This window comes from Entelurus aequoreus, linkage group LG16 (assembly GCF_033978785.1).
Source record: "Entelurus aequoreus isolate RoL-2023_Sb linkage group LG16, RoL_Eaeq_v1.1, whole genome shotgun sequence".
Taxonomy (NCBI): Eukaryota; Metazoa; Chordata; class Actinopteri; order Syngnathiformes; family Syngnathidae; genus Entelurus; species Entelurus aequoreus.
In genome coordinates, this window is record NC_084746.1 from 8,940,673 (window position 1) to 8,961,356 (window position 20,684).

General features: G+C 37.2%; 1 protein-coding gene across 1 annotated transcript in view; it reads right to left on the reverse strand.

The window, feature by feature from the left end:
• The window catches only part of epha4b (eph receptor A4b), a 428,693-nt gene that overhangs the window by 36,810 nt on the left and 371,199 nt on the right, over positions 1–20,684 (reverse strand). Inside the window, exon 15 of the mRNA XM_062023909.1 lies at positions 11,432–11,493. Coding sequence (XP_061879893.1) covers positions 11,432–11,493 — 62 coding nt within the window. The remainder of the gene's footprint in view (positions 1–11,431; positions 11,494–20,684) is intronic.

Below are 20,684 nucleotides of genomic sequence, written 5' to 3' on the forward strand. Positions count from 1 at the left end.
GCCCAGGTCTGCCATAGTAACTAATTAGATGACCATAGTAACTAATTAGATGACCATAGTAACTAATTAGATGACCATAGTAACTAGTATATCATGCAAAAGCGCAGACATTGAAAGACTTAGTATAGTTCAGGGGTCGGCAACCCAAAATGTTGAAAGAGCCATATTGGAGCAAAAATACAAATACAAATTTGTCTGGAGCCGCAACAAATTAAAAGCCATATTACATACAAATTGTGTGTCATGAGATATACATAGAATTGAGATGACTTAAAGGAAACTAAATGAGCTCAAATATAGCTACAAATGAGGCATAATGATGCAATATGTACATATAGCTAGCCTAAATAGCATGTTAGCATCGATTAGCTTGCAGTCATGCAGTGACCAACTATGTCTGATTAGCACTCCACACAAGTCAATAACATCAACAAAACTCACCTTTGTGCATTCACGCACAACGTTAAAAGTGTGGTGGACAAAATGAGACAGAAAAAGAAGTGGCATAAAACACGTCCTAGAAAGTCGGAGAAAGTTATACATGTAACAACTAAGGTGACTTCAAGGACCGCCAAAATTAGTAGGACAAAACGGCGTTTGCCAAATACTCGCATGTTTAATACAAACAGTGTGATTTATAACAATTAGGGAGGTTTGTGTCATGTTTGTCATCCTACAGAAACCATATTAAAACAATAATTTTTTTTCCCCTCATCTTTTTCCATTTTTCATACATTTTTAAAAAAGTTTCAGAGAGCCACTAGGGCGGCGCTAAAGAGCCGCATGCGGCTCTAGAGCCGCGGGTTGCCGACCCCTGGTATAGTTGAAGACTTCCGGTCATTAGAAAACATGAGTGCACATCATAATGGCAGCTACACTTTACATCTTAAACATCTAAAACAAATATTTGGGAATATCCGGCGGGCCAGACTGAAAAGGTAAAAGGCCTACTGAAAGCCACTACTAGCGACCATGCAGTCTGATAGTTTATATATCAATGATGAAATCTTAACATTGCAACACATGCCAATACGGCCGGGGTAACTTATAAAGTGACATTTTAAATTTCCCGGGGAACTTCCGGTTGAAAACGTCTATGTATGATGACGTATGCGCGTGACGTCAATGGTTGAAACTGAAGTATTGGGACACATTGAATCCTATACAAAAAGCTCTGTTTTCATCTCATAATTCCATAGTATTCTGGACATCTGTGTTGGTGAATCTTTTGCAATTTGTTTAATGAACAATGGAGACTGCAAAGAAGAAAGCTGTAGGTGGGATCGGTGTATTAGCGGCTGGCTGCAGCAACACAACCAGGAGGACTTTGACTTGGATAGCAGATGCGCTATCCGACGCTAGCCGCAGACCGCATCGATGATTCGTCGCGCCGTCGATCGCAGGAACGCAGGTGAGCACGGGTGTTGATGAGCAGATGAGGGCTGGCTGGCGTAGGTGGAGCGCTAATGTTTTTATCATAGCTCTGACGAGGTCCCGTAGCTAAGTTAGCTTCAATGGCGTTGTTAGCAACAGCATTGCTAGGCTTCGACAGGCGGCACAGCATTAACCGTGTAGTTACATGTCCAGAGTTTGGTTCGGTGTCTCCTGATAGTAGTATTGTTGATCTTCTGTCTATCCTTCCAGTCAGGGGCTTATTTCTTTTGTTTCTATCTGCATTTAAGCACGATGCTATCACATTAGCTCCGTAGCTAAAGTGCTTCGCCGATGTATTGTCGTGGAGATAAAAGTCACTGTGAATGTCCATTTCGCGTTCTCGACTCTCATTTTCAAGAGGATATGGTTTAAAATAAAAATCTGTGATCCACAATAGAAAAAGGAGAAAGTGTGGAATCCAATGAGCCCTTATACCTAAGTTACGGTCAGAGCGAAAAAAGATACGTCCTGCACTGCACTCTAGTCCTTCACTCTCATGTTCCTCATCCAAGAATCTTTCATCCTCGCTCAAATTAATGGGGTAATCGTCGCTTTCTCGGTCCGAATTGTTGGTGTAAACAATGGGGAAATGTGAGTAGCCTTTCAACCGGTGACGTCACGCTACTTCCGGTACGGGCACGGCTTTTTTTTTATCAGCGACCAAAAGTTGCGAACTTTATCGTCGATGTTCTCTACTAAATCCTTTCAGCAAAAATATGGCAATATCGCGAAATGATCAAGTATGACACATAGAATGGATCTGCTATCCCCATTTGAATAAAAAAAAAAAATCATTTCAGTAGGCCTTTAACGGGCCTTAATTTGCCCAGGTCTGTTCTAAAGTGTCCCTAAGCAAAAAACTAAATAAATAAGGGCTAACCCTGCTCTTTGACCTCCATCTGCAGGGTGTCAATGACAGATGGATTCCTATGGAAGATTCTGGATGTGTTCACTGGATTCCAGTAGTTGGGAGCTCAGCCTGTTGATGGATGACAGTCTAGCTCACCTTCCTCTGCAAAATGATTCCTGCCATGGACCAACGGTCGCCGTTAAAACACCCTCCATGTTATCGGTCACCCTCTCTCCTTCACTTAATCTCTCCTTCCCTTTTGTTTCCGTGTCTCTCCATCCATCTTTCCTGCGCTTCTTGTCTCCCAGACAGAAGTCTATTACCTGGATGGGGCGTCCGTATATGCATCTATCATCTTCCTGGATCTGCACTCCCCCTTTTTACCAACTATACTTCTTTGCCTTCCACCCTCCCCCCCCCCCCGGCAGCTGCGGAGTAAGTTAATTAGCCGGCGGTTTTGCAAGATGCTGATTGATTGGAGTGTCTAACAAACCTACAGACTTCCTCTATCAATCTGCCCACCACATTGTACTGCCAGGCGGCTGCGGAGAAAGGCTAGGAAGGTCTGGGAAGGAGACTAATGAGGAACGATGGAAACGTGCGGAAAGATTTGCACAATTTTGTTGCCATTGTGAGGTGGGGGAGGCAACATATTCAGGAGAAGGGGGTGAAGACCTTCCCTGTCGGATCAGTAGTTTTGTATTTTCTTAGGGACGGCTGTTTAATAAATGGTCAGCATAATTAAAGACACATATGGCTGCCTGGAGCACAGATCAGCTGTAAAAAACATAAAACATGTTCCATTATTATATTGAGGCTCTGTGGACGCTCTTTACGACCCTCGTTAAAACTGCTACACACAACATTCCTTTTGTTTTACTCGTTTTACTCCGTCACTTCCCGTTCCACCGACGTGATCAGTCTTTATTCCGCTTTTGGACCGTGGACAGTGGTCTGGGGCACGCAGGTGACATCCGGTAGCGTGACGGCAGTCAGCCCAGCAGGCACGAGGCAACGTTGATACAACGTTGATTTGACGTACGTGCCCTTTAAAACTGACTTTGAAACAACCTTGCAAAATAGTTGTTTTAATAGTTGATGTCCGACCTTGGGTGCAAATTGTTGGTTTAGGGAAATGACCAAATTTCAATGGTCCAAACAACGTCACAACCTGACATTGATTTAACGTCGTCAAAAGGCATGTTGTTTCAACATTGTATTTGTGTTGTAGAATATTGGATGGGAAACGACCAAGTTTCCATGTTAAATCAATGTCACAACCTGACATTGATTAAACGTTGTCAAAAGGCGTGTTGTTTCAACGTTCTACTTGTTTTTTAGAATATTGGTTGGGAAATTACCAAAATTCAACGGTCCAAACAACGTCACAAAAAAAAAGTATGTTGTTTTAATGTTGTATTTGTGTTTTAGAATATTGGTTAGGGAAATAATCAAAATTCAATGTCAAATCAACGTCACAACCTGACATTGATTAAACGTTGTCAAAAGGCATGTTGTTTCAACGTTCTACTTGTTTTTTAGAATATTGGTTGGGAAATGACCAAAATTCAATGGTCCAAACAACGTCACAAAAAAAAAGTATGTTGTTTTAATGTTGTATTTGTGTTTTAGAATATTGGTTAGGGAAATAATCAAAATTCAATGTCAAATCAACGTCACAACCTGACATTGAATAAACGTCGTCAAAAGGCATGTTGTTTCAACGTTCTACTTGTTTTTTAGAATATTGGTTGGGAAATGACCAAAATTCAACAGTCCAAACAACGTCACAAAAAAAAAGTATGTTGTTTTAATGTTGTATTTGTGTTTTAGAATATTGGTTAGGGAAATAATCAAAATTCAATGTCAAATCAACGTCACAACCTGACATTGAATAAACGTCGTCAAAAGGCATGTCGTTTCAACGTTCTACTTGTGTTGTAGAATAATGGTTGGGAAATGACCAAAATTCAATGGTCCAAACAACGTCACAAAAAAAAGTATGTTGTTTCAACGTTGTATATGTGTTGTGGAATATTGGTTGGTAAATGACCAAATTTCAATGTCAAATCAACGTCACAACCTGACATTGATTAAAGATGGTCAAAAAGCATGTTGTTTCAACGTTGTATTTGTTTTGTAGAATATTGGTTAGGGAAATGACCAAATTTCAATGGTCCAAACAACGTCACAAAAAAAAGGATGTTGTTTCAACGTTGTATTTGTGTTGAAGAATATTGGTTGAAATATGACCAAATTTCAATGTCAAATCAACGTCACAACCTGACATTGATTAAACATTGTCAAAAAGTATGTTGTTTCAACGTTGTATTTGTGTTGTAGAATAATGGTCAGGAAATGACCAAAACTCAACGGTCAAATAAACGTCAGAAACTAACATTGTATAAACGTCGTCAAAAAGCATGTTGTTTCAACGTTGTATTTGTGTTGTAAAGTATTGGTTGGGAAATGACCAAATTTCAATGGTCCAAACAACGTCACAAACTGACATTGAATAAACGTCGTCAAAAGGCATGTTGTTTCAACGTTCTACTTGTGTTGTAGAATAATGGTTGGGAAATGACCAAAATTCAATGGTCCAAACAACGTCACAAAAAAAAGTATGTTGTTTCAACGTTGTATTTGTGTTGAAGAATATTGGTTGAAATATGACCAAATTTCAATGTCAAATCAACGTCACAACCTGACATTGATTAAACATTGTCAAAAAGTATGTTGTTTCAACGTTGTATTTGTGTTGTAGAATAATGGTCAGGAAATGACCAAAACTCAACGGTCAAATAAACGTCAGAAACTAACATTGTATAAACGTCGTCAAAAAGCATGTTGTTTCAACGTTGTATTTGTGTTGTAAAGTATTGGTTGGGAAATGACCAAATTTCAATGGTCCAAACAACGTCACAAACTGACATTGAATAAACGTCGTCAAAAGGCATGATGTTTCAACGTTCTACTTGTGTTGTAGAATAATGGTTGGGAAATGACCAAAATTCAATGGTCCAAACAACGTCACAAAAAAAAAGTATGTTGTTTCAACGTTGTATATGTGTTGTGGAATATTGGTTGGTAAATGACCACATTTCAATGTCAAATCAACGTCACAACCTAACATTGATTAAACATGGTCAAAAAGCATGTTGTTTCAACTTTGTATTTGTTTTGTAGAATATTGGTTAGGGAAATGACCAAATTTCAATGGTCCAAACATCGTCACAAAAAAAAGCATGTTGTTTCGACGTTGTATTTGTTTTGTAGAATATTGGTTAGGGAAATGACCAAATTTCAATGGTCCAAACATCGTCACAAAAAAAAGCATGTTGTTTCAACGTTGTATTTGTGTTGTAGAATATTGGTTGAAATATGACCAAATTTCAATGTCAAATCAACGTCACAACCTGACATTGATTAAACATGGTCAAAAAGTATGTTGTTTCAACGTTGTATTTGTGTTGTAGAATAATGGTCAGGAAATGACCAAAACTCAACGGTCAAATAAACGTCAGAAACTAACATTGTATAAACGTCGTCAAAAAGCATGTTGTTTCAACGTTGTATTTGTGTTGTAAATTATTGGTCGGGAAATGACCAAATTTCAATGGTCCAAACAATGTCACAAACTGACATTGAATAAACGTCGTCAAAAGGCATGTTGTTTCAACGTTCTACTTGTGTTGTAGAATAATGGTTGGGAAATGACCAAATTTCAATGGTCCAAACAACGTCACAAACTGACATTGAATAAACGTCGTCAAAAGGCATGTTGTTTCAACATTCTACTTGTGTTGTAGAATAATGGTTGGGAAATGACCAAAATTCAATGGTCCAAACAACGTCACAAAAAAAAGTATGTTGTTTCAACGTTGTATATGTGTTGTGGAATATTGGTTAGTAAATGACCAAATTTCAATGTCAAATCAACGTCACAACCTAACATTGATTAAACATGGTCAAAAAGCATGTTGTTTCAACGTTGTATTTGTTTTGTAGAATATTGGTTAGGGAAATGACCAAATTTCAATGGTCCAAACATCGTCACAAAAAAAAGCATGTTGTTTCAACGTTGTATTTGTGTTGTAGAATATTGGTTGACATTTTTTAACAAATTTCAATGTCAAATCAACGTCACAACCTGACATTGATTAAACATTGTCAAAAAGTATGTTGTTTCAACGTTGTATTTGTGTTGTAGTATAATGGTCAGGAAATGACCAAAACTCAACGGTCAAATAAACGTCAGAAACTAACATTGTATAAACGTCGTCAAAAAGCATGTTGTTTCAACGTTGTATTTGTGTTGTAAATTATTGGTCGGGAAATGACCAAATTTCAATGGTCCAAACAACGTCACAAACTGACATTGAATAAACGTCGTCAAAAAGCATGTTGTTTCAACGTTCTACTTATGTTGTAGAATAATGGTTGGGAAATGACCAAAATTCAACGGTCCAAACAACGTCACAAAAAAAAAGTATGTTGTTTTAATGTTGTATTTGTGTTTTAGAATATTGGTTAGGGAAATAATCAAAATTCAATGTCAAATCAACGTCACAACGTGACATTGAATAAACGTCGTCAAAAGGCATGTTGTTTCAACGTTCTACTTGTGTTGTAGAATAATGGTTGGGAAATGACCAAAATTCAATGGTCCAAACAACGTCACAAAAAAAAGCATGTTGTTTCAACGTTGTATATGTGTTGTGGAATATTGGTTGGTAAATGACCACATTTCAATGTCAAATCAACGTCACAACCTAACATTGATTAAACATGGTCAAAAAGCATGTTGTTTCAACGTTGTATTTGTTTTGTAGAATATTGGTTAGGGAAATGACCAAATTTCAATGGTCCAAACAACGTCACAAAAAAAGCATGTTGTTTCAACGTTGTATTTGTGTTGTAGAATATTGGTTGAAATATGACCAAATTTCAATGTCAAATCAACGTCACAACCTGACATTGATTAAACATGGTCAAAAAGTATGTTGTTTCAACGTTGTATTTGTGTTGTAGAATAATGGTCAGGAAATGACCAAAACTCAACGGTCAAATAAACGTCAGAAACTAACATTGTATAAACGTCGTCAAAAAGCATGTTGTTTCAACGTTGTATTTGTGTTGTAAATTATTGGTTGGTAAATGACCAAATTTCAATGGTCCAAACAACGTCACAAACTGACATTGAATAAACGTCGTCAAAAGGCATGTTGTTTCAACGTTCTACTTGTGTTGTACAATAATGGTTGGGAAATGACCAAAATTCAATGGTCCAAACAACGTCACCAAAAAAAAGTATGTTTTTTTCAACGTTGTATTTGTGTTGTAGAATAATGGTTAGGAAATGACCAAAACTAAACGGTCAAATCAACGTCAGAAACTGACATTGTATAAATGTCGTCAAAAGGCATGTTGTTTCAACGTTCTACTTGTGTTGTAGAGTAATGGTTGGAAAATGACCAAAATTCAGTGGTTCAAACAACGTCACAAAAAAAAATATATATATATTTGTGTTGTGAAATATTGGTTGAAATATGACCAAAATTCAATGGTCAAATCAACATTGAATAAACATCATCAAAAAGCATGTTGTTTCAACATTGTATTTGTGTTGTAGAATATTAGTTAGGAAATGACCAAAACTCAACGGTCAAATCAACGTCAGAAACTGACATTGTATAAACGTCATTAAATAGCATGTTGTTTTAACGTTGTATTTGTGTTGTAAATTATTGGTTGGGAAATAACCAAATTTCAATGTCAAATCAACGTCACAACCCAGTTGGCCAGAAGGCAGCCCCAGAAAGCCAATCAATGAGCTTGTGGGCGGTCTAAAAGGACAAGCTTCCGCCTGGCGCTAATGTTTGACTTGTCTCCATTCAATAGCTTATTATTTATTTTGTTACGTTACAAAGTACAGGGGACATGTCCCTGTCCACGTCCATGTATGTAAACTATTATTCAACACGCAGCGTTGATTGACTTCCTGTCCCGTTCCATCCCATCTGTGCAAAACTGGTGCAGCTTTGCTTGCGACACCTGTTCAAAATAAAAGCCTTGAGTTTGATTTAGAGATCTCTGGAGGGTTGGAGAAAGTAATTTTCCCAACGAGACAATCATGTAGTTTTTACCTTAAAGTAGCAGTCAACTTTATATGCTAAATTGTGTTTCATTGTATCCACTAAACAATATCTAATTGTATTTACAATGCACAAAGTATGTGAAAATACCGTCTAAACATCACAAAATGCCACAAATTCAGTCTGCAATTTTGGTTATTCCGCTTCAATTTTCGTAGATTTGAGGTCGGATGACGTCACTAGAGGCCAACTTCTGCACTCTTACCATATTATTAGATCAGTCATACTAGAAATACACAAAAATTGTAAAGAGATGTGCTGTTTATCATCCACAATCCTTATATAAGACAAGAACACTTATGCTTGGCTTTTTTTTACACATTAAATAAATAGCTAACAATTGAGTCAACAGAAGGAGGGTCCTCTATTGTGTTGCTAACAATATTCCATTTGCATGTTGTGGCCTGAAAATGAACCAAATATGAGTGATATTGTTATTATAAGCGATACAACGCAGACATACTATTTTAGCGGCGTATTGATAGCAGTGAGCTAATGCTAGCTTGCGCTGCTATTGTTGACACACTGCTTCTGCTTGGTCTCAAACTTGCTAAAAGTCAATTATAGATTATAATTCATGCATCGTTCACCTGCTGGTAGACAAATGTAATAATAATATAAATACAGTCTATTATACAGCATTATTCACATGTGAATGATATAAATACAGTCTATTATACAGCATTATTCCCATGTGAATAATATAAATACAGTCTATTATACAGCATTATTCACATGTGAATAACATAAATACAGTCTATTATACAGCATTAGTCACATGTGAATAATATAAATACAATCTATTATACAGCATTATTCACATGTGAGTAATATAAATACAGTCTATTATACAGCATTATTCACATGTGAATAACATAAATACAGTCTATTATACAGCATTATTCACATGTGAATAATATAAATACAATCTATTATACAGCATTATTCACATGTGAGTAATATAAATACAGTCTATTATACAGCATTATTCACATGTGAATAACATAAATACAGTCTATTATACAGCATTAGTCACATGTGAATAACATAAATACAGTCTATTATACAGCATTATTCACATGTGAATAACATAAATACAGTCTGTTATACAGCATTTTCACATGTGAATAAAATAAATACAGTCTATTATACAGCATTATTCACATGTGAATAACATAAATACAGTCTATTATACAGCATTAGTCACATGTGAATAATATAAATACAATCTATTATACAGCATTATTCACATGTGAGTAATATAAATACAGTCTATTATACAGCATTATTCACATGTGAATAACATAAATACAGTCTATTATACAGCATTATTCACATGTGAATAATATAAATACAATCTATTATACAGCATTATTCACATGTGAGTAATATAAATACAGTCTATTATACAGCATTATTCACATGTGAATAACATAAATACAGTCTATTATACAGCATTAGTCACATGTGAATAACATAAATACAGTCTATTATACAGCATTATTCACATGTGAATAACATACATACAGTCTGTTATACAGCATTTTTCACATGTGAATAAAATAAATACAGTCTATTATACAGCATTATTCACATGTGAATGACATAAATACAGTCTGTTATACAGCATTTTTCACATGTGAATAAAATAAATACAGTCTATTATACAGCATTAGTCACATGTGAATAACATAAATACAGTCTATTATACAGCATTATTCACATGTGAATAACATAAATACAGTCTGTTATACAACATTTTTCACATGTGAATAAAATAAATACAGTCTATTATACAGCATTATTCACATGTGAATAACATAAATACAGTCTGTTATACAGCATTTTTCACATGTGAATAAAATAAATACAGTCTATTATACAGCATTATTCACATGTGAATAACATAAATACAGTATATTATACAGCATTTTTCACATGTGAATAAAATAAATACAGTCTATTATACAGCATTGTTCACATGTGAATAACATAATTACAGTCTATTATACAGCATTATTCACACGTAAATAATATAAATACAGTCTTTTATTATACAGCATTATTCACATGTGAATAACATAAATACAGTCTATTATACAGCATTATTCACATGTGAATTATATAAATACAGTCTATTATACAGCATTATTGACATGTGAATAATATAAATACAGTCTATTATACAGCATTTTTCACATGTGAATAAAATAAATACAGTCTATTATACAGCATTGTTCACATGTGAATTATATAAATACAGTCTATTATACAGCATTATTCACATGTGAATAAAATAAATACAGTCTATTATACAGAATTATTCACATGTGAATAGCATAAATACAGCCTATTATACAGCATTAGTCACAATGTGAATAACATAAATACAGTCTATTATACAGAATTTTTCACATGTGAATAAAATAAATACAGTCTATTATACAGCATTGTTCACATGTGAATAACATACATACAGTCTATTATACAGCATTATTCACATGTGAATAATATAAATAAATTTACAATACATGACTGGTTTGCTCATTATCTCTCAGAATGGTTCGGGACTCTACGTGAGATTGATACCATTTTGATCACATCTACTTATTGGCAAACGTAGGAAGTCTTGGTGTCATGAATCAGACATATAGGATAATATATTCAATAGAGAGGCAACTTGTTTTTCCATACTGCTACTTTAAATGCAACTTTAAAGTGTGTTTTCTTTTGTTGTGATGCTTTAAAATGGTTCCAAAGTGAGTAACCGTGCCCGATAAAAGCCAGTTTTGACTTGCAACAATTGTGTCGGGAACAAGCTTCAGTTCGGCCCACTTTCGAGCAGGAGTGGGGTGGTTGGACACACACACACACACACACACACACACACACACATACACATCACTTTATGAAATAAGTTACGGCCCTGACCTTGGAAGTCAGCGCTCGCTGCGCGGGCTTCCCGCTGAGTCGAGCGACTGCTGGGACTCACCTTGAGGAAAGTGTCCAGTGATCCGTTCTCCATGAACTCCGTTATGATCATCACCGGCTTACCTAGAAGGAGACATAACACGGGCAGCTGTAATGACGTGGAACAAAGACGTGGATTATAAAGAGGACACAGCTGGGACCGGCCTTACCGCACACCCGTGTCTCTCGGGGGGGGGGGGGGGGGGGGGGGGGGGGTAAGGTGGCGTGTGGTCATCTGTCACACTGACAGCTTCTAATCAAGACCCTCCATAAAACGCCGGGAGATAATTGGAATGGAGCGATCCGCCCCGGTATCTATGTGAGTGTGAGTGTGTGTGTGAGAGGGTCTTAGGGGTCCTCCTGAGAGCTTATGAATACTAATCAGCCTCAAGGATGATTGGTGTGGCCTATGGGTGTTGTGCACCTGTACTTGAACACTGACTGACAGCTTCCAGGCCCTCTGAGCTCTGCCCAGCATCTGCTAGGGCTTACAACTGATAAACAAAGTAGGCCACAATCAGATGTGATCACACACACACACACACGCACACACACACACACACACACACACACACACACACACACACACACACACACACACACACACACACACTCACACACACACACACACACACACACACACACACACACACACACACACACACACACACACACACACACTACAAAAGAGAAGCTGTCCCTGCTGACAAAGCCCTATAGCTCTTGCTGTGCCAATCACAAACGATTCATGGAAAGAAGTTGTCTGTAATATTCAACTGGCAACAAGTTGTGATGACCCCGTCTCGTCCAACAGAATATATATATATATATATATATATATATATATATATATATATATATATATATATATATATATATATATATATATATATATATAGAGTCGTGGTCAAAAGTGTACATCTCTTGACAAAATTGGTGCAGTTCAGCTAAATGTGTTTGTTTTCGTACATGGACTTGTTTCTTCAGCATTGTCCACACGTTTAAGTCAGGACTTTGGAAGGCCATTCTAAAACCGTCTCGGACTTCCTCTTCGATCCTCGACCCCCCCCCCACCCCCCCCCCCCCCCCCCGCTTGGACACGGACCTCCTACGCCTCGCCATTCGCCCTGACCATCTGCCTGCCCCCACGGACTGCCTTCATGTCTTGTCCCTCCTCTCGATCCAACACCAGGTAACACACACTACAGCTAATCACACACATAGGCTCACGCACACACTCTTGGATTTTGTCACACCCCATTCTATAGTTTATTAATTATACTGTTAATTATTTATTATATTATATTGTTTATATATATATATATATATATATATATATATATATATATATATTATATATATATATATATATATATATATATATATATATATATATATATATATAATAAATACATAGAGCAATATTGCCCCCTTGTGGAACTGTGTCGTCACAACTCCCTCCTCCAACCATAACAAGAGTGGCAATAAAAGTTAAAAATAGCATCTGACTTTGTGTGATTTCTTCTGGGGGCTACAATATATTATATTACTTGAATTTTTTTTAAGTAAAAAAAAAAAAAGCCCAATTTTTTCAAGGTGTACCCTGTGTATAAATATATATATATATATATATATAGCTTAACAATCTCTTTTTTATTCAAACAACACAAACACCATTACAGCCAATTTAAATGTCAACCCTAAAAACACAGACACACACACACACACACACACACACACACACCACACACACACACACACACACACACACACACACACACACACACACACACACACACACACACACACACACACACACACACACACACACACAGACACACACACACACACACACACACACACACACACACACACACACACACACACACACACACACACACACACGTCTTGTTGGTGAGCTTAAAAATGAATAAAACAAAAACAAAAAAAGGAAAATCATTATACCTTGTGTCTAGGGATATTTGTGGCATTTGGGAGTTTCTGAATTAAGCAAGCAGTAGCTTCATCCAGTCGCCGCTAGCGTTAGCACAAACTAATAGTGTGAAACAATCCTTCGTCAGCATGTGTCCAGGTAGTGCCTTCTCCTTTGCTGTTCTAAAGGTCCACTATGGCATCTTGTTTGGTCTCATCACAATTAAAAATGTGAACAAATCCACCTTCGCTGATAAAATCCTTAAAATGCAACCATCGAAATGGAAGCCCCTATAGGACTTTCAGCGGAACACAGAATGAAATAATTCACGAATAAATAAATAAAACGTTGGTAGGCCGAGACAAGGTCTGCACACTGAACGCAAATAGAGGAGTTTGTTAATGAAGGTTCCAGAAAGGAATGGGAAGGTTAGAAGATGAGGTGACAATGAGACATTCCAACATTTCAACAAAGGGAAACAATCAGAGAGTCAAAGTAAAACTAAGTGGGAAGGACTTGAGAATGGACCAAGAATACGATTGCAGATAACAACTAGAGATGAAATGAGAAAAACAAATAGAAGGGATGAGAAAGAGGTGAAGAGATCAGAACGAAAACCAATAAAATAGGAATAAGAAGAAGGTGGCAGAGCAGTCAAAAGTAATTACTGTGTGAATGTAAAGCATGCATGAAACTGTCATGTGATGTAGGCTGATGCATCATGGGACACGCCGGAGGTTGTCCTGATTTTAGGGATGCAGATTAACGAGGTTGGAGCAGGAGGAAAACGGGGGTATTTATTAATAAAGACAGAGATAACCAGCAACACTTGAGTAGATAACAAACAACTACGGTGCATAAAGAGGGGAAACAAAAGATTTAAATAAAGGTCAAATACGATAAACAGGAACAGAGTGGCTACCTGAGCCGGGGGGAAGACTACAACCGGGGAGGAAGGCAGAAGGGCTGACAGAAACTGGAATGGAGGAGAAGGAGTTGTGTGGCCATGAGGACTCATCAGCCAGTCTCAATGATGCCTCACACTCATAACACTCCATAAACACGTTTGATTGGCAAGGAGGCAAAGGACTCAACAATTCTGATTGGCAGACATGCGTATCACTCAAATGGCGGTGACGTTGTCATGCGTGGGACAAAGAATGATGCCTCACACTCAACTTAAATAGTCTTAATCACCAACACAAAACAGGTGAGGGGAAAAGTGCTTGAAGGCATGTGTGAAGTAGTTCTGAAAGAACACCAACACAACAGGAAGTGCCGCCAAAATAAGAGTGCAGGGCAGGAACAAGCACTAAACAGAGAAGAACACCAACACGAGTGGATGACAAGAGATGGAAGAGAACAGATGAGAAGAAGAGACAAGATGAGAGAACACTAATTAGAAGGAATGGAAAGAAGGAGAAGAGTTCAGAAGAAGAACAAATAAGATGAACGTGGGAAAGAAGTGAAAAGCAGTAATGAGAAAGTATGAGAATAACAAGAGATGGGAGATGAGAAGAGGAGATGACATGCAAGGAAAAGGGAAACAACATTACAAGGATTGGGAGTTGGTGATGAGAAGAGGAGAGCAGAAGAGATGAGAAGATGGGACATGAGAACATTAGCAATGAGCAAGAGAGATAGCGGCATAAGGGGGATGAGAAGTGATGAGAACGAGATGAAATAGGAAAATAATACAGTAGACGACAAGAACTGGAGAAGTAGAAGGACACAAGGAAGGAGTGAGAGAAGAACATAAAATGAAGAAATGAAAATGAGAGGAGCAAGCAATCAGAATGAGATGGGAATTGAAGGGGTGAGAAAAGAACATGAGAATGGGAGGGAACTGGAAGTGATGGGATGGAGGAGGAGAGAGGGATGAGAAGACTAGAAGAGGACAGAGTGATGAGAAGGAAGTGAGGTGAGAAGGTGGTTATGATGATTCATGATAATTAAAGAGCATGGACATGAGAGAGAAGATGAGTACAGTAGGAGACAGTCAGCACATGCAAAAGCCAGGGAGGAGAACATGAGAGGGAGAGATGAGAAGCAGAAAAGAAGATGAGGAGATGGAGAGCATGAGAATAATATGAGGAGATGAGAAAGAGATGGAGAGCATGAGAAGGAGATGAGGAGATGAGAAGGAGATGAGGAGATGAGAAAGAGATGGAGAGCATGAGAAGGAGATGAGGAGATGAGAAAGAGATGGAGAGCATGAGAAGGAGATGAGGAGATGAGAAGGAGATGAGGAGAAAGCATGAGAATGAGATGGAGAGCAGGAGAATAATATGAGGAGATGAGAAAGAGATGGAGAGCATGAGAAGGAGATGAGAAGGAGATGAGGAGATGAGAAGGAGATGAGGAGATGAGAAGGAGATGGAGAGCATGAGAAGGAGATGAGGAGATGAGAAGAAGATGAGGAGATGAGAAGGAGATGAGGAGATGAGAAAGAGATGGAAAGCATGAGAAGGAGATGAGGAGATGAGAAGGAGATGAGGAGAAAGCATGAGAAGGAGATGGAGAGCATGAGAATAATATGAGGAGATGAGAAAGAGATGGAGAGCATGAGAAGGAGATGAGAAGGAGATGAGGAGATGAGAAGGAGATGGGGAGATGAGAAGGAGATGGAGAGCATGAGAAGGAGATGAGGAGATGAGAAGAAGATGAGGAGATGAGAAGGAGATGAGGAGATGAGAAAGAGATGGAAAGCATGAGAAGGAGATGGGGAGATGAGAAGGAGATGAGGAGATGAGAAGAAGATGAGGAGATGAGAAGGAGATGGGGAGCATGAGAAGGAGATGGAGAGCATGAGAAGGAGATGAGGAGATGAGAAGGAGATGGAGAGCATGAGAAGGAGATGAGGAGATGAGAAGGAGATGGAGAAGGAGATGGAGAGTATGAGAAGGAGATGAGGAGATGAGAAGGAGATGGAGAGCATGAGAAGGAGATGAGGAAATGAGAAGGAGATGGAGAGCATGAGAAGGAGATGGAGAGCATGAGAAGGAGATGGAGAGCATGAGAAGGAGATGGAGAGCATGAGAAGGAGATGAGGAGATGAGAAGGAGATGGAGAGCATGAGAAGGAGATGAGGAGATGAGAAGGAGATGAGAAGGAGATGGAGAGCATGAGAAGGACATGGAGAGCATTAAAAGGAGATGAGGAGATGAGAAGGAGATGGAGAGCATGAGAAGGAGATGGAGAGCATGAGAAGGAGATGAGGAGATGAGAAGGAGAAGAGAAGGAGATGGAGAGTATGAGAAGGAGATGAGGAGATGAGAAGGAGATGGAGAGCATGAGAAGGAGATGAGGAAATGAGAAGGAGATGGAGAGCATGAGAAGGAGATGGAGAGCATGAGAAGGAGATGGAGAGCATGAGAAGGAGATGGAGAGCATGAGAAGGAGATGAGGAGATGAGAAGGAGATGGAGAGCATGAGAAGGAGATGAGGAGATGAGAAGGAGATGAGAAGGAGATGGAGAGCATGAGAAGGACATGGAGAGCATTAAAAGGAGATGAGGAGATGAGAAGGAGATGGAGAGCATGAGAAGGAGATGAGGAGATGAGAAGGAGATGGAGAGCATGAGAAGGACATGGAGAGCATGAGAAGGAGATGAGGAGATGAGAAGAAGATGAGGAGATGAGAAGGAGATGGAGAGCATGAGAAGGAGATGAGGAGATGAGAAGAAGATGAGGAGATGAGAAGGAGATGGAGAGCATGAGAAGGAGATGAGGAGATGAGAAGGAGATGATGTAACCATCATGTCACACAACAGCAGAACAACACTGCAGAGGCTTGACTTAGATTGCAGGTAAAGACAGCAATGCATCACCTGGACACACACACACACACACACACACACACACACACACACACACACACACACACACACACACACACACACACACACACACACACACACACACACACACACACGCACACACACACACACACGCACACACAAACACGCACACACACATAAACACACACACACACACACACACACACACACACACACACACACACACACACACACACACACACACACACACACACACACACACACATAAACACACACACACACACACACACACACACACACGGTGTGTTCTCTGACAGTAACATTAGTCTCAGGGATAAAAGTGAAAGAGAATTGGATTTTCTTCTGCTGGGGGTTAGACTGCTGCTCCCATTTATCTCCACGTGGGCCCTGGATTGTGTCTTTGTGTGCGTGTGTGTGTGTGTGTGTGTCTGTATGTGTGTGTGTGTGTGTGTGTGTGTGTGGCCGTGCTGGTGCACGTGTGAAGGAGAACTGCTTTCCGTGAAAAATGACACAACAAAAGTGTTAAAACAACACTTGGTGTCGGATTTACCCTGATGGAAAAGGGGAGGACTCTTTACGGTCCATGAGATCTGTGTGTGTGTGTGTGTGTGTGTGTGTGTGTGTGTGTGTGTGTGTGTGTGTGTGTGTGTGTGTGTGTGTGTGTGTGTGTGTGTGTGTGTGTGTGTGTGTGTGTGTGTGTGTGTGTGTGTTCACTGGTGTAAATACACTCAAACCTAGGCATGGTTATAGTTATATTATTTCCTTGAGTAATTATTTCCTTATATTTCTGCACAATAATCAGACATGTAACACTAGCAAGCAGGAAATAATATAAAATGAACATATTTTGCTTTATTTATTATTGAAGTATTTGATATTTGACCTGGTCCATGGCTTCTCTGTCTATTTGTGCTCGTGTTTGTCATTATTTCTTGTTATGTTATTATTTCTCTTTGAAATCATGTCTTTAATTGACTCATTTCTCCTGTTTTTATTTATTGTAGCTACTGTGTGTTTTCTCCTGAACAAGATGAGGTTTTATTGTCTGCAATTAGGACTAACTTTAAGTTATTTGTCTTTACAAATGTTGTTTGTATGAAGGTAGAAGAGTCTTGGTCCCAGCATGGATCCCTGGGGTACACCACCATATATATTTACAGCTAAATACTTCCTGGAATGGTTTGCTTGGTTTGGAATATGCTTAAAGGGGAACTGCACTTTTTTTTGTAGGAATTTTGCCTATCGTTCACAATCTTTATGAGGGACAAGAACAAACATCTTTGTTTTCTTTTTTTAGGATTTTAAAGATGATAAAAAAAAAAACGCTTGCAAGATGTGGCTAAAGAGAGTCACCTTTGTAGTCTTCAAAGTCTCTAAAACAACTTCAAAACCCTCCATCAACGTTTTATATACACACTGCCAGTATATATATATAATGTAGTAACAGACACCTTCATAACAATATGTAATATGTACAAAATACACACTGCAAGTATATATATCATGTAGTAACAGACACCTTCATAACAATATAATATGTACTATATACACACTGCAAGTATGTATATAATGTAGTAACAGACACCTTCATAACAATATGTAATATGTACAATATACACACTGCAAGTATATATATCATGTAGTAACAGACACCTTCATAACAATATGTAATATGTACAATATACACACTGCAAGTATATATATAATGTAGTAACAGACACCTTCATAACAATATGTAATATGTACAATATACACACTGCAAGTATATATATATAATGTAGTAACAGACACCTTCATAACAATATGTAATATGTACAATATACACACTGCAAGTATATATATAATGTAGTAACAGACACCTTCATAACAATATGTAATATGTACAATATACACACTGCAAGTATATATATATAATGTAGTAACAGACACCTTCATAACAATATGTAATATGTACAATATACACACTGCAAGTATATATATAATGTAGTAACAGACACCTTCATAACAATATGTAATATGTACAATATACACACTGCAAGTATACATATAATGTAGTAACAGACACCTTCATAACAATATGTAATATGTACAATATACACACTGCAAGTATATATATATATAATGTAGTAACAGACACCTTCATAACAATATGTAATATGTACAATATACACACTGCAAGTATATATATATAATGTAGTAACAGACACCTTCATAACAATATGTAATATGTACAATATACACACTGCAAGTATATATATATAATGTAGTAACAGACACCTTCATAACAATATGTAATATGTACAATATACACACTGCCAGTATATATATATATAATGTAGTAACAGACACCTTCATAACAATATGTAATATGTACAATATACACACTGCAAGTATATATATATAATGTAGTAACAGACACCTTCATAACAATATGTAATATGTACAATATACACACTGCCAGTATATATATAATGTAGTAACAGACACCTTCATAACAATATGTAATATGTACAATATACACACTGCAAGTATATATATATATATATATAATGTAGTAACAGACACCTTCATAACAATATGTAATATGTACAATATACACACTGCAAGTATATATATATAATGTAGTAACAGACACCTTCATAACAATATGTAATATGTACAATATACACACTGCAAGTATACATATAATGTAGTAACAGACACCTTCATAACAATATGTAATATGTACAATATACACACTGCAAGTATATATATATAATGTAGTAACAGACACCTTCATAACAATATGTAATATGTACAATATACACACTGCAAGTATATATATATATATATATATATATATATATATATATATATATATATATATATATATATATATATATATATATATATATATATATATATATATATATATATATATATATATATATATATATATATATATATATATATATATGTAAAACGTGTAAAACAATGCCAAAGCAACAAATGTAATTAATTACACTTATTAAAGAGTATTTCCATTAGTAATTCAATGAATTTTCTGGTAAAGTAACAAGCATCCATCCACCCATCCATTTTCTACCGCTTGTCCCTTTCGGAGCCTATTCCGACGGCACTCGGGCGGTAACTACAATGAATTACTTTTCAAAAGTACTTTTCAGAACGCTGACAACAACACAATTTCATGTGCCGCACACACACACACACACACACACACACACACACACACACACACACACACACACACACACACACACACACACACACACACACACACACACACGCACACACATATTCTTGTATTTCTTACCTTCTTGAGACCTGAGAAAAATGCCTCCCTCTTTAGGACCAGCCTTTCTAGATATATAAAAATGTTTATATTTACAAAATTAATAATATATACATACTTTGCAAATATACAAAAGGTAAGCCTTTTAGTTAATTGATGTATTTATTTATTTTTTGTTTGTTTGTAATTGGTTTTTAATTTTCATTATTTACTTTAACTTATTACAGTAT